This window comes from Bufo bufo, chromosome 10 (assembly GCF_905171765.1).
Source record: "Bufo bufo chromosome 10, aBufBuf1.1, whole genome shotgun sequence".
Classification (NCBI taxonomy): Eukaryota; Metazoa; Chordata; class Amphibia; order Anura; family Bufonidae; genus Bufo; species Bufo bufo.
This window is the reverse complement of record NC_053398.1, coordinates 141,814,979-141,831,229: the sequence shown is the minus strand read 5'-3', so window position 1 is coordinate 141,831,229 and position 16,251 is coordinate 141,814,979. Positions and strand designations below refer to the sequence as shown.

At 44.1% G+C, this 16,251-nt stretch overlaps 1 protein-coding gene across 1 annotated transcript in view; it reads left to right on the top strand.

Annotated features, from left to right (window-relative positions):
- Positions 1–16,251, top strand: part of PHLPP2 (PH domain and leucine rich repeat protein phosphatase 2) — a 33,005-nt gene continuing 16,754 nt past the window's right edge. Inside the window, exons 1-4 of the mRNA XM_040410162.1 lie at positions 1–127; positions 11,702–11,946; positions 14,883–15,016; positions 15,912–16,102. Of these exons, the coding sequence (XP_040266096.1) occupies positions 20–127; positions 11,702–11,946; positions 14,883–15,016; positions 15,912–16,102 (678 nt within the window). The 5' untranslated portion in view covers positions 1–19. The remainder of the gene's footprint in view (positions 128–11,701; positions 11,947–14,882; positions 15,017–15,911; positions 16,103–16,251) is intronic.

The following is a 16,251-nucleotide window of genomic DNA, read 5'->3' as shown; positions in this document are numbered from 1 at the left end:
CGTTCTGCAAGCCGTGGAAATGGACGGCCAGAGACCGGGTCCGGTCGTGGGACCCAACGGGGAGGAAGGGCCTGAACCGAACCGGCCCAATACCGCTGCACGGGGAGCAGCGGTTCGAGTGCTTAAGGTGGGCGTCTGTCATTGGAGGTGACTGGCTGCATGAAGCGTGTGATGGAGAGCAGCGCTGTGCTGACAGATTATGGCCAGCGCCCCCTGCCGGTACACAGCTGTCACCTGTCCTGTGCAGAGGTGTAGTGTGCTCGGCAGGAACTTGTTCTGTGCTGTCCACCTGTACAGAACACCTCCCTGTCTATATCATGTATATGGTCCTGTATACAGGTGTCCCCTATATACCTCCCTGTCTATATCATGTATATGGTCCTGTATACAGGTGTCCCCTATATACCTCCCTGTCTATATCATGTATATGGTCTGTATACAGGTGTCTCCTATATACCTCCCTGTCTATATCATGTATATGGTCTGTATACAGGTGTCCCCTATATACCTCCCTGTCTATCATGTATATGGTCCTGTATACAGGTGTCCCCTATATACCTCCCTGTCTATATCATGTATATGGTCCTGTATACAGGTGTCCCCTATAGACCTCCCTGTCTATATCATGTATATGGTCTGTATACAGGTGTCCCCTATATACCTCCCTGTCTATCATGTATATGGTCTGTATACAGGTGTCTCCTATACACCTCCCTGTCTATATCATGTATATGGTCTGTATACAGGTGTCCCCTATATACCTCCCTGTCTTTTATGTATATAGTCCTGTATACAGGTGTCTCCTATATACCTCCCTGTCTATATCATGTATATGGTCTGTATACAGGTGTCCCCTATATACCTCCCTGTCTATCATGTATATGGTCTGTATACAGGTGTCTCCTATACACCTCCCTGTCTATATCATGTATATGGTCTGTATACAGGTGTCCCCTATATACCTCCCTGTCTATATCATGTATATGGTCTGTATACAGGTGTCCCCTATATACCTCCCTGTCTATATCATGTATATGGTCTGTATACAGGTGTCCCCTATATACCTCCCTGTCTATCATGTATATGGTCTGTATACAGGTGTCTCCTATATACCTCCCTGTCTATATCATGTATATGGTCCTGTATACAGGTGTCCCCTATACACCTCCCTGTCTATATCATGTATATAGTCCTGTATACAGGTGTCCCCTATATACCTCCCTGTCTATATCATGTATATGGTCTGTATACAGGTGTCCCCTATATACCTCCCTGTCTATATCATGTATATGGTCTGTATACAGGTGTCCCCTATATACCTCCCTGTCTATCATGTATATGGTCTGTATACAGGTGTCCCCTATATACCTCCCTGTCTATATCATGTATATGGTCTGTATACAGGTGTCCCCTATATACCTCCCTGTCTATCATGTATATGGTCCTGTATACAGGTGTCCCCTATACACCTCCCTGTCTATATCATGTATATAGTCCTGTATACAGGTGTCCCCTATATACCTCCCTGTCTATATCATGTATATGGTCTGTATACAGGTGTCCCCTATATACCTCCCTGTCTATATCATGTATATGGTCTGTATACAGGTGTCCCCTATATACCTCCCTGTCTATCATGTATATGGTCTGTATACAGGTGTCCCCTATATACCTCCCTGTCTATATCATGTATATGGTCTGTATACAGGTGTCCCCTATATACCTCCCTGTCTATATCATGTATATGGTCTGTATACAGGTGTCCCCTATATACCTCCCTGTCTATCATGTATATGGTCCTGTATACAGGTGTCCCCTATATACCGCCCTGTCTATATCATGTATATGGTCTGTATACAGGTGTCCCCTATAGACCTCCCTGTCTATATCATGTATATGGTCTGTATACAGGTGTCCCCTATATACCTCCCTGTCTATATCATGTATAAGGTCTGTATACAGGTGTCCCCTATACACCTCCCTGTCTATATCATGTATATGGTCCTGTATACAGGTGTCTCCTATACACCTCCCTGTCTATATCATGTATATGGTCCTGTATACAGGTGTCTCCTATACACCTCCCTGTCTATATCATGTATATGGTCTGTATACAGGTGTCCCCTATATACCTCCCTGTCTATATCATGTATATGGTCCTGTATACAGGTGTCCCCTATACACCTCCCTGTCTATATCATGTATATGGTCTGTATGCAGGTGTCTCCTATACACCTCCCTGTCTATATCATGTATATGGTCCTGTATACAGGTGTCCCCTATACACCTCCCTGTCTATATCATGTATATGGTCTGTATACAGGTGTCCCCTATACACCTCCCTGTCTATATCATGTATATGGTCTGTATACAGGTGTCCCCTATACACCTCCCTGTCTATATCATGTATATGGTCTGTATACAGGTGTCCCCTATACACCTCCCTGTCTATATCATGTATATGGTCCTGTATACAGGTGTCCCCTATATACCTCCCTGTCTATATAATGTATATGGTCCTGTATACAGGTGTCTCCTATATACCTCCCTGTCTATATCATGTATATGGTCCTGTATACAGGTGTCCCCTATATACCTCCCTGTCTATATCATGTATATGGTCCTGTATACAGGTGTACCCTATACACCTCCCTGTCTATATAATGTATATGGTCCTGTTTACAGGTGTCCCCTATATACCTCCCTGTCTATATCATGTATATGGTCCTGTATACAGGTGTCTCCTATATACCTCCCTGTCTATATCATGTATATGGTCTGTATACAGGTGTCCCCTATATACCTCCCTGTCTATATCATGTATATGGTCCTGTATACAGGTGTCCCCTATATACCTCCCTGTCTATATCATGTATATGGTCTGTATACAGGTGTCCCCTATACACCTCCCTGTCTATATCATGTATATGGTCCTGTATACAAGTGTCCCCTATATACCTCACTGTCTATATCATGTATATGGTCTGTATACCGGTGTCTCCTATATACCTCCCTGTCTATATCATGTATATGGTCTGTATACAAGTGTCCCCTATACACCTCCCTGTCTATATCATGTGTATGGTCCTGTATACAGGTGTCCCCTATATACCTTCCTTTCTATATCATGTATATGGTCCTGTGTACAGGTGTCCCCTATATACCTCCCTGTCTATATCATGTATATGGTCTGTATACAGGTGTCCCCTATACACCTCCCTGTCTATATCATGTATATGGTCTATATACAGGTGTCCCCTATACACCTCCCTGTCTATATCATGTATATGGTCTGTATACAGGTGTCCCCTATACACCTCCCTGTCTATATCATGTATATGGTCCTGTATACAGGTGTCCCCTATAGACCTCCCTGTCTATATCATGTATATGGTCCTGTATACCGGTGTCCCCTATACACCTCCCTGGCTATATCATGTATATGGTCTGTATACAGGTGTCCCCTATACACCTCCCTGGCTATATCATGTATATGGTCTGTATACAGGTGTCCCCTATACACCTCCCTGTCTATATCATGTATATGGTCCTGTATACAGGTGTCCCCTATAGACCTCCCTGTCTATATCATGTATATGGTCCTGTATACCGGTGTCCCCTATAGACCTCCCTGGCTATATCATGTATATGGTCTGTATACAAGTGTCCCCTATATACCTCCCTGTCTATATAATGTATATGGTCCTGTATACAGGTGTCTCCTATACACCTCCCTGTTTATATCATGTGTATGGTCCTGTATACAGGTGTCCCCTATACACCTCCCTGTCTATATCATGTATATGGTCCTGTATACAGGTGTCCCCTATATACATCCCTGTCTATATCATGTATATGGTCCTGTATACAGGTGTCCCCTATACACCTCACTGTCTATATCATGTATATGGTCCTGTATACAGGTGTCTCCTTTATACCTCCCTGTCTATATCATGTATATGGTCCTGTATACAGGTGTCCCCTATATACCTCCCTGTCTATATCATGTATATGGTCTGTATACAGGTGTCCCCTATACACCTCACTGTCTATATCATGTATATGGTCCTGTATACCGGTGTCCCCTATAGACCTCCCTGGCTATATCATGTATATGGTCCTGTATACAGGTGTCCCCTATACACCTCACTGTCTATATCATGTATATGGTCCTGTATACAGGTGTCTCCTTTATACCTCCCTGTCTATATCATGTATATGGTCTGTATACAGGTGTCCCCTATATACCTCCCTGTCTATATCATGTATATGGTCTGTATACAGGTGTCCCCTATAGACCTCCCTGTCTATATCATGTATATGGTCCTGTATACAGGTGTCCCCTATACGCCTCACTGTCTATATAATGTATATGGTCTGTATACAGGTGTCCCCTATATACCTCCCTGTCTATATCATGTATATGGTCCTGTATACCGGTGTCCCCTATAGACCTCCCTGGCTATATCATGTATATGGTCCTGTATACCGGTGTCCCCTATAGACCTCCCTGGCTATATCATGTATATGGTCCTGTATACAGGTGTCTCCTTTATACCTCCCTGTCTATATCATGTATATGGTCTGTATACAAGTGTCCCCTATACACCTCCCTGTCTATATCATGTGTATGGTCCTGTATACAGGTGTCCCCTATACACCTCCCTGTCTATATCATGTGTATGGTCCTGTATACAGGTGTCCCCTATACACCTCCCTGTCTATATCATGTATATGGTCCTGTATACAGGTGTCCCCTATACGCCTCACTGTCTATATAATGTATATGGTCCTGTATACAGGTGTCCCCTATACACCTCACTGTCTATATCATGTATATGGTCCTGTATACAGGTGTCCCCTATACACCTCACTGTCTATATCATGTATATGGTCCTGTATACAGGTGTCCCCTATATACCTCCCTGTCTATATCATGTGTATGGTCCTGTATACAGGTGTCCCCTATACACCTCCCTTTCTATCATGTATATGGTCCTGTATACAGGTGTCTCCTTTATACCTCCCTGTCTATATCATGTATATGGTCTGTATACAGGTGTCCCCTATATACCTCCCTGTCTATATCATGTATATGGTCTGTATACAGGTGTCCCCTATAGACCTCCCTGTCTATATCATGTATATGGTCCTGTATACAGGTGTCCCCTATATACCTCCCTTTCTATATCATGTATATGGTCCTGTATACAGGTGTCTCCTATACACCTCCCTGTCTATATCATGTATATGGTCTGTATACAGGTGTCTCCTTTATACCTCCCTGTCTATATCATGTATATGGTCTGTATACAGGTGTCTCCTATATACCTCCCTGTCTATATCATGTGTATGGTCTGTATACAGGTGTCCCCTATACACCTCCCTGTCTATATCATGTATATGGTCCTGTATACAGGTGTCCCCTATATACCTCCCTGTCTATATCATGTATATGGTCCTGTATACAGGTGTCCCCTATACACCTCCCTGTCTATATCATGTGTATGGTCCTGTATACAGGTGCCCCCTATACACCTCCCTGTCTATATCATGTATATGGTCCTGTATACAGGTGTCCCCTATACACCTCCCTGTCTATATCATGTATATGGTCTGTATACAGGTGTCCCCTATACACCTCCCTGTCTATATCATGTATATGGTCTGTATACAGGTGTCCCCTATATACCTCCCTGTCTATATCATGTGTATGGTCTGTATACAGGTGTCCCCTATATACCTCCCTGTCTATATCATGTGTATGGTCTGTATACAGGTGTCCCCTATATACCTCCCTGTCTATATCATGTATATGGTCTGTATACAGGTGTCCCCTATATACCTCCCTGTCTATATCATGTATATGGTCCTGTATACAGGTGTCCCCTATAGACCTCCCTGTCTATATCATGTATATGGTCCTGTATACAGGTGTCCCCTATAGACCTCCCTGTCTATATCATGTATATGGTCTGTATACAGGTGTCCCCTATACACCTCCCTGTCTATATCATGTATATGGTCCTGTATACAGGTGTCCCCTATACACCTCCCTGTCTATATCATGTATATGGTCTGTATACAGGTGTCCCCTATACACCTCCCTGTCTATATCATGTATATGGTCTGTATACAGGTGTCCCCTATATACCTCCCTGTCTATATCATGTGTACGGTCTGTATACAGGTGTCCCCTATATACCTCCCTGTCTATATCATGTATATGGTCTGTATACAGGTGTCCCCTATATACCTCCCTGTCTATATCATGTATATGGTCCTGTATACAGGTGTCCTCTATATGCCTCCCTGTCTATATCATGTATATGGTCCTGTATACAGGTGTCCCCTATACACCTCACTGTCTATATCATGTATATGGTCTGTATACAGGTGTCCCCTATACACCTCCCTGTCTATATCATGTATATGGTCCTGTATACCGGTGTCCCCTATATACATCCCTGTCTATATCATGTATATGGTCCTGTATACCGGTGTCCCCTATAGACCTCCCTGGCTATATCATGTATATGGTCTGTATACAGGTGTCCCCTATACACCACCCTGTCTATTTCATGTATATGGTCCTGTATACAGGTGTCCCCTATACACCTCACCGTCTATATCATGTATATGGTCCTGTATACAGGTGTCCCCTATACACCTCCCTGTCTATATCATGTATATGGTCTGTATACAGGTGTCCCCTATATACCTCACTGTCTATATCATGTATATGGTCTGTATACAGGTGTCACCTATTTACCTCCCTGTCTATATCATGTATATGGTCCTGTATACAGGTGTCCCCTATACACCTCCCTGTCTATATCATGTATATGGTCCTGTATACAGGTGTCCCCTATACACCTCCCTGTCTATATCATGTGTATGGTCCTGTATACAGGTGCCCCCTATACACCTCCCTGTCTATATCATGTATATGGTCCTGTATACAGGTGTCCCCTATATACCTCCCTGTCTATATCATGTATATGGTCCTGTATACAGGTGTCCCCTATACACCTCCCTGTCTATATCATGTATATGGTCTGTATACAGGTGTCCCCTATACACCTCCCTGTCTATATCATGTGTATGGTCCTGTATACAGGTGTCCCCTATACACCTCCCTGTCTATATCATGTGCACGGTCCTGTATACAGGTGTCCCCTATAGACCCCCCTGTCTATATCATGTATATGGTCCTGTATACAGGTGTCCCCTATATGCCTCCCTTTCTATATCATGTATATGGTCCTGTATACAGGAGTCCCCTATACACCTCCCTGTCTATATCATGTATATGGTCCTGTATACAGGTGTCCCCTATACACCTCCCTGTCTATATCATATGTATGGTCCTGTATACAGGTGTCCCCTATATACCTCCCTTTCTATATCATGTATATGGTCCTGTATACAGGAGTCCCCTATACACCTCCTTGTCTATATCATGTATATGGTCTGTATACAGGTGTCTCCTATATACCTCCCTGTCTATCATGTATATGGTCCTGTATACAGGTGTCCCCTATACACCTCCCTGTCTATGTCATGTATATGGTCTGTATACAGGTGTCTCCTATATACCTCCCTGTCTATATCATGTATATGGACCTGTATACAGGTGTCTCCTATACACCTCCCTGTTTATATCATGTATATGGTCCTGTATACAGGTGTCCCCTATACACCTCACTGTCTATATCATGTATATGGTCTGTATACAGGTGTCTCCTATATACCTCCCTGTCTATATCATGTATATGGTCTGTATACAGGTGTCCCCTATACACCTCCCTGTCTATATCATGTATATGGTCCTGTATACAGGTGTCCCCTATAGACCTCCCTGTCTATATCATGTATATGGTCCTGTATACAGGTGTCCCCTATAGACCTCCCTGTCTATATCATGTATATGGTCTGTATACAGGTGTCCCCTATATACATCCCTGTCTATATCATGTGTATGGTCTGTATACAGGTGTCCCCTATATACATCCCTGTCTATATCATGTATATGGTCCTGTATACAGGTGTCTCCTATATACCTCCCTGTCTATATCATGTATATGGTCCTGTATACAGGTGTCCCCTATATACCTTCCTTTCTATATCATGTATATGGTCCTGTATACAGGTGTCCCCTATATACCTCCCTGTCTATATCATGTATATGGTCTGTATACAGGTGTCTCCTATATACCTCCCTGTCTATATCATGTATATGGTCTGTATACAGGTGTCCCCTATACACCTCCCTGTCTATATCATGTATATGGTCCTGTATACAGGTGTCCCCTATAGACCTCCCTGTCTATATCATGTATATGGTCCTGTATACAGGTGTCCCCTATAGACCTCCCTGTCTATATCATGTATATGGTCTGTATACAGGTGTCTCCTTTATACCTCCCTGTCTATATCATGTATATGGTCTGTATACAGGTGTCCCCTATATACCTCCCTGTCTATATCATGTATATGGTCTGTATACAGGTGTCCCCTATATACCTCCCTGTCTATATCATGTATATGGTCTGTATACAGGTGTCCCCTATATACCTCCCTGTCTATATCATGTATATGGTCCTGTATACAGGTGTCCCCTATACACCTCCCTGTCTATATCATGTGTATGGTCTGTATACAGGTGTCCCCTATATACCTCCCTGTCTATATCATGTATATGGTCCTGTATACAGGTGTCCCCTATACAGTCCTGATCAAAAGTTTAAGACCACTTGAAAAATGTCAATAAATCCTATTTATCATGGCTGGATCCTAAAAAAGGTTCCAAGTAGAGCTTCAACATGAAACAAGAAGAAATGGGAGGGAGACAGAACATTTTTTGAGCATTAAATTTAATGAAAACAACAAATAAACTGAAACAGGCTGTTTTTCAGCTGATCAAGAGTTTAGGACCACACCTCCAAAAAAAAAACTAAACCCCCCCTAAACAGAAATCCAACTTCCAAACATGAACTCAGTAATGAGTAGCTCCGCCGTTATTGTTTCGGCATGCTTGATGCAAGCGTTTCCATGAGGTGAGTGGGAACATTTCTCCAGGTGGTGAAGACGGCCGCACGAAGGCCATCTACTGTCTGGAACTGTTGTCCATTTTTGTAAACTTCCCTTGCCATCCATCCCCAAAGGTTCTCAATTGGATTTAGATCAGGGGAACACGCAGGATGGGCCAAAAGAGTGATGTTATTCTCCTGGAAGAAGTCCCTTGTCCTGCGGGCATTGTGTACTGTAGCGTTGTCCTGTTACCACTCAGACGAGGGCCCTCAGTCATGAGGAAGGCTCTCTGCCACATCTGGACATAGCCAGCGGCCGTTTGACGCCCCTGCACTTCCTGAAGCTACATTGTTCCACTAATGGAAAAAGCCCCCCAGACCATTATGGCGCCCCCTCCACTGTGGCGCGTAGAAAACATCTCAGGTGGGATCTGCTTGTCCTGCCAGAAACGTTGGAAACCATCAGGACCATCAAGGTAAAAAAAAAAACTCATCAGAGAATAAAACTTTCTTCCACCTTTGAATGTCCCATGTTTGGTGCTCTCTTGCAAAGTCCAAACGAGCAGTTCTGTGGCGTTCAAGGAGACGAGGTCTTTGAAGACGTTCTTTGTTTTTGAAGCCCTTCAGTCTCAGATGCCGTCTGATGGTTATGGGGCTGCAGTCAGCACCAGTAAGGGCCTTAATTTGGGTCGAGGATCGTCCAGTGTCTTGACGGACAGCCAATTGGATCCTCCGGCTCAGTGCTGATGAAATTTTTTTGGGTCTTCCACTAGACTTTTTTGTTCCATAACCCTCAGGATCATTTAAGAAATTCCAAATGACTGTCTTACTGCGTCCCACCTCAGCAGCGATGGCGGCTGTGAGAGACCCTGCTTATGCAGTTCAACAACCCGACCGCGTTCAAAAAGGGAGAGTTTTTTTGCCTTTGCCATCACAACGTGTGACGACCTGACAGAAAAGGACAATGAATCCACATCTTTGCACAGATTTGGCCTTTTAAAGGCATGTGGTCCTAAACTTTTGATCAGCTGAAAAACAGCCTGTTTCAGTTTATTCGTTGCTTTCATTAAATTGAATGCTCAAAAAATGTTTTGTCTCACTCCCATTTCTTCTTGTTGCATGGTGAAGCTCTACTTGGAACCTTGTTAAGATCCAGCCATGCTCAATATGATTTTTTGCCATTTTTCAAGGGGTCTTAAACTTTTGATCAGGACTGTACCTCCCTGTCTATATTTATGTATATGGTCCTGTATACGTGTGTATCCTATAGACCGCATTCTCTATATCGTGTATATGGTCCTGTATACAGGTGTCCCCTATAGACATCCCTGTATATATCATGTATATTGTACAAGAATATAACTACTATAATACTGCTCCTATATACTAGAATATAACTACTATAATACTGCTCCTATGTACAAGAATATAACTACTATAATACTGCTCCTATGTACAGGAATATAACTACTATAATACTGCTCGTATGTACAAGAATATAACTACTATAATACTGCTCCTATGTACAAGAATATAACTACTATAATACTGCTTCTATGTACAAGAATATAACTGCTATAATACTGCCTCCTATGTACAAGAATATAACTACTATAATACTGCTCCTATGTACAGGAATATAACTGCTATAATACTGCTCCTATGTACAGGAATTTAACTACTATAATACTGCTCCTATGTACAGGAATATAACTACTATAATACTGCTCCTATATACAAGAATATAACTACTATAATACTGCTCCTATGTGCAAGAATGTAACTACTATAATACTGCTCCTATGTACAAGAATATAACTACTATAATACTGCTCCTATGTACAAGAATATAACTACTATAATACTGCCTCCTATGTACAAGAATATAACTACTATAATACTGCTCCTATGTACAAGAATATAACTACTATTATACTGCTCCTATGTACAAGAATATAACTACTATAATACTGCTCCTATATACAAGAATATAACTACTATAATACTGCCTCCTATGTACAAGAATATAACTACTATAATACTGCTCCTATGTACAAGAATATATCTACTATAATACTGCTCCTATGTACAAGAAGATAACTAATATAATACTGCCTCCTATGTACAAGAATATAACTACTATAATACTGCTCCTATGTACAGGAATATAACTACTATAATACTGCCTCCTATGTACAAGAATATAACTACTATAATACTGCTCCTAGAGTATGTACAAGAATATAACTACTATAATACTGCTCCTATGTACAGGAATATAACCACTATAATACTGCTCCTATGTACAGGAATATAACCACTATAATACTGCTTCCTAATTTTAAGTATGTATCTAGGATGAGGATCTGAAGATGGAAAGATAACTCACAAGACATTTTATAGCTCTAATTTTTTAAGATTTCATCTGCAATATTTTTTCACCCCAGTGCCCGAGTAGGAGTTTCTTTTAAAACCAGCCTGTGTAGCACAGAGAGGCAGTCTGCGGTATAGTGAATAAATATGTCCTGTGAAGTGCCGCCAGCAGAGGGAGCTGTTAGAAGTAAACTAGTCTGTGCAGCTGGGTTAACATTGATGATACTATCAGTAGGCCGCAGCTGGCGCTGGATGCACTTAGACTGACGGAGGAAATTTTTACATTTTCTTTACAGCGAAATATGAAACGCAGCGGGAGTAAAAATTGCCTGAGTCAGAAATGCTGTTTGGGATCACGAGAGAAAGAATGGCTGAGAGAAGACCCCAGCAGAGGATGTATCTATGTCTATGGCACAGACAACACATCCTCCATTTGTGACCTCCACGTGGTCCTCTGCACTGTGGACACCACGGCCTCTGAGATCCTGCTTAGTGAAGGGACAGACAGCCTGTATGTACAGCTCAATGGAGACCTGGTCAGGTGAGAAGACTGTTCACTGGTGGTGTGCTGGTCATGAGCATGGTCAGTCTAAGGTGGTCCTGTACCCTGCAGACTCATCATACTTCTGCTGCTCTCTTTCCACTATGTCCTTGCTTTTAGAGAGAAATATTCAGATAATACAAATATAACCAGGTAAGTTCCAGCCTGAATAGTGGAGCTCACCCCAACTACTTACTTTATCTGGTGCCTCCATTCGTGAACACCAATGCTGCCATCTTGGTTGAGCACCTCTTCCTAGTGATGCAGGCGGGTCTAAAGAAGCATGAACGTCTTCATACGTTCTTCAGGATCCTTAAAGGGAGTGTTTAATTTCCCCGAAATGTCACCACAGGCCACTGGATATTTGAAGCATCACAAGGTCCTCCAGAGAGAGGTTTGCTCTTTGTTACCGATCTCCACTCTGGTCAAGAGATGAGAATCCTAAACGGAGAACCCATCTCTATTAAAGGGGTTGTCTCACATCAGACATTGATGCCTCCAATGTCAAATAGGTGTGGGCCGCGCCTCTGGGACCCCATCCTATCTCCAGAATGGCACCCTCGAAGTGAACTGAGGCCACCCTCCATTCATTTCTATAGGAATTCCAAAAATAGCTTTGGAGGACTTCTCTCCTGCATTAGGGCTTGTTCACACGAACGTAAGGGCTCCGTGGTTGCGGTTCCGCAATGTACAGTTCACCAGCCGTGTGCATTCCGCATCATGGATGCGGACCCATTCTCCGCAAATCCGGCGGTGCGGAACGGAAGCACGGGATGGAACCCCACGGAAGTACTACGGAGTGCTTCTGTGGTGTTCCGTTCCGTAAAAAGAGAGAACTTGTTCTATCTTTTTGCGGAACGGACGGATCGCAGACCCTATTCAAGTGAATGGGTCTGCGATCCGCATGCGGCTGCCCCGCGGTCGGTGCCCGTGCGTTGCGGTCCGCAGCACGGAGCCCTTACGTTGCTGTGAACAAGCCCTTACACAGACAATCCATTGGCTGGATTGGGAACAGGTGTAATTCTTTATTTATCCTGTGGTGGTGCTGCAGGGAAATTGAACACTTATAAATATTTCCAGCTGATCGCTGGAGGACTCTTAGTGATTCTCTAGACCAGGCATCCTCAAACGGCGGCCCTCCAGCTGTTGCAAAACTACAACTCCCAGCATGCCCGAACAGCCTACAGGTATCAGACTACAGCAGGGCATTGTGGGAGTTGTAGTTTTACAACAGCTGGAGGGCCGCAGTTTGAGGATGCCTGCTCTAGACCATCCTCACGATAGTAGGGATTGTCCGAAATGGAGAGAGCGAGAGAGAGCCTCACTCTCTGGAGGACCTGTGATGGACATGCTTTACACTGACAGTCCATATAATTCAGTGAGGACTTTGTAATTCTTCGTTTCCCCTGTGGAGGCGCTGCAGGGAAAGCAAACACTTTCTGCTTAGTGACAACCAATTTGACCACTGTTACGTCTTCCACCAGGGTGGTAACCTAGGATTCCCAGGCTCGTGGACAGTGTGTGACTATTGCAGGTGAGGGGACATCGCTACGACACTAGTAGGATGTGGCGGTAGGCCTCCTGCAGTGCATCGTCAGGTTATTAGCAGTAACCTGCATGCCCGGCTCCGCTCCGGGGCTGATAACACTGTCCACTGCAAATATTGGAAGACTTGGCCGGTTTGTCTTGAGATTAGGCGGCACTTCGATAAAGATGTTTATTCGTTAGATTGGCATTGTGTACAGAGGCTCGTTGGGTAATGGTGGGGGAGGGGACTTGGTTGTAAGCACGCTTCAGCCATGATCAATCAGGGGACGACCACACGGGACATATTATCTGTGGGGGGAAAAAAAACTCCCCCACGGATTAGGCCACAAATTTGCAGCAAAATCTGTATGAATTTCAAACGGATTTTGCCGTGGATTTCACTCATGCGTTGCAAAGGGAGAAATTCGTGGTGGAAATCCAAAGGATAATTTGACGCGCTGTGTCTCCACGGCGGGTAGATAAAATTCCTTAAAGTGGTATGCCCATCTGGGACATTGATGGCGTATCGCTAGGCTATGGCATCGGTGTCAGATAGATGTGCGGCCCACCCTCAGGAGTTCCAAAAATAGTTGCGCGAGTGTGCGCAGTTTTTTTTGTTAGTCCCAAAGTGGTGAATGGAGCGCGCACCACGCATGCACAGCCACCTCTCCACTGTATGACTTCAGGGAGTCCCAGAGGGGTAAATGGAGGGGTGGAAGTGCATGCAGAGGGGGCTCTTCTTCACTTTGAGGGGGCCCTGTTCTGGAGATAGGAGCGGGTATCAGGGGGCATATTCTAGTAATATGCTATCAATGTGTAAGATGAGAATGCCCCTTTAAAATCTCCTGCAAATGCTGCAGCTTTCCGCAGCATATATGCTGCATGTGAACTTACCCTAAGGCCTCATGCACACGACCGTATCCGTTTTGCGGTCCTTGTTGCATCCCATTGATTTCAGAAGATGTTCTTTTTGCAGAACGGAAGTGCGGATGCAGAAAGCTCATGGATCATCCGTATGGCTGTTCTGCGAATATATATATATTTGTCCGTAGAATGCGGACCACAGACCCAGTGAAATCAATGGCTCCGCCAATAAAATGCGGACGGCACACATTACAAAAAATGTTGCAATGTAGTTGTACCCATTTTGTCACCGTGTAGCCCTAGCCTAACTCTTTTGGACTGTATAAGAAGCTGTACCTCCTTCCCTTATGCTTTACACTGCAGCTTTACTTGTTCAGTTTGACTAGTGGGTATATTCACCAGGCGTTAAAACCCTACAACGGATTTCTATTAGAGCAGCATTAGAATGATTACAATCTACAAGGACATAAGCCACATGCCTTTAGGTGCATCGTCTATGGATCTGAACGTATACATGGCGGTACATTATTTTTTTTCTTCTTCAGGAGGTTAGAACCCGAAGAACGACCCCTGTACATAATCTACAAGTACTTGTCCGATCTGGGGTTTCGGGACACTGCTCGGATCCAGGAGGAGGCCGCCCACTCCGATCTCAGCTGCATGATCCGGTTTTATAATGGTAAGTGGATGTTTAGGATTCATGGGGCGTGGCGGGGTCCTCGTGGACTCCGGAATGGTGCCTCCGTTCCGCCCCTGTGACCAGCGGCAGAGAAACAATGCGGCACTTCAGGTTTATGTTTTTTTTTTTAAATGGATAAAAGTTTAAAGTGCATTTTTAGTTTCAGAAAACTTCTGACGTGTCATGGTGACAGAGGTTTTTTATCAGTGGGGGTCCAGGTAGTAAGACCCCCACCGATCACTGAAATGAGGGGGCAGAAGTGCTCAGCTGGGCGTTAAACCTGTTCGGCTCTGCTAGACTTATTCATATCCCAATTCCTGTTCGTTATTTCTCAGAACTGTTCATTGTGCTGAGATTTTGACCCCCGAACTATGTGGCAGGAAAAGCTCATCCAATGGAGCATTCCTCCCTCCATAGGGTCCCTGGAAATCTGTAGGACCACATTTGGGGGCATCTGCCCCATAGGCATTTAAAGGGGTTGTCGGGAGTCCCTCATTTGAAACCTCCATCAGTTAGTTAGAGCAGAGAGAGTGGCTATGAAGAACATCTTTCTGGAGGACCCAACACATGTTCCTTACACGGACAACCCAGTGACCCATGTAATACTTCATTTCTCCTGCGGAGGTGCTGCAGGGGAGTTAAACATTTGCTACCTGGTTCCCCCAGGGCTACACCTTGAATAATACTTGAATGAGCTCAGATTATATATATTTTTTTTACTGTATAGTAGGTTGTAATATGGCAATATGAAGAAGTGGCCAGAGAGCGGTATCGCTATTTCTTTGCTATGGCAGTATTATAATGAGCCTGTGAGTCAGAGGGGTTATGGTCTCGAACCCCATCCCCCCCATGATTGCTGTGGGTTCTGTAACCATAGACTTTCTGTATCTTTCAGAGAAGCCAAGTTCTTTGGAGCAGCTGGACCGGATTCTGCTGTCGGGGGTGTATAACGTGCGCAAGGGCAAAACCCAGCTTCACAAGTGGGCGGAGAGGATGGTGGTGCTGTGCGGGACCTGCCTAATTGTGTCCTCCGTGAAGGATTGTCAGACGGGGAAGATGCACATTCTGCCCCTTGTGGGTGGCAAGGTGAGGCCCGTGGCACTGTGGCGGCTTCCTTCATGCTGGCACGGCCCGGCCGATGACTCACTTTTACGGGAGAGTCACCTCTGTACACAGTCCTGATGGGATAGTAAATGTGTGATGGAACAGGGAAACATGCGTGTTACGTGTAGGGT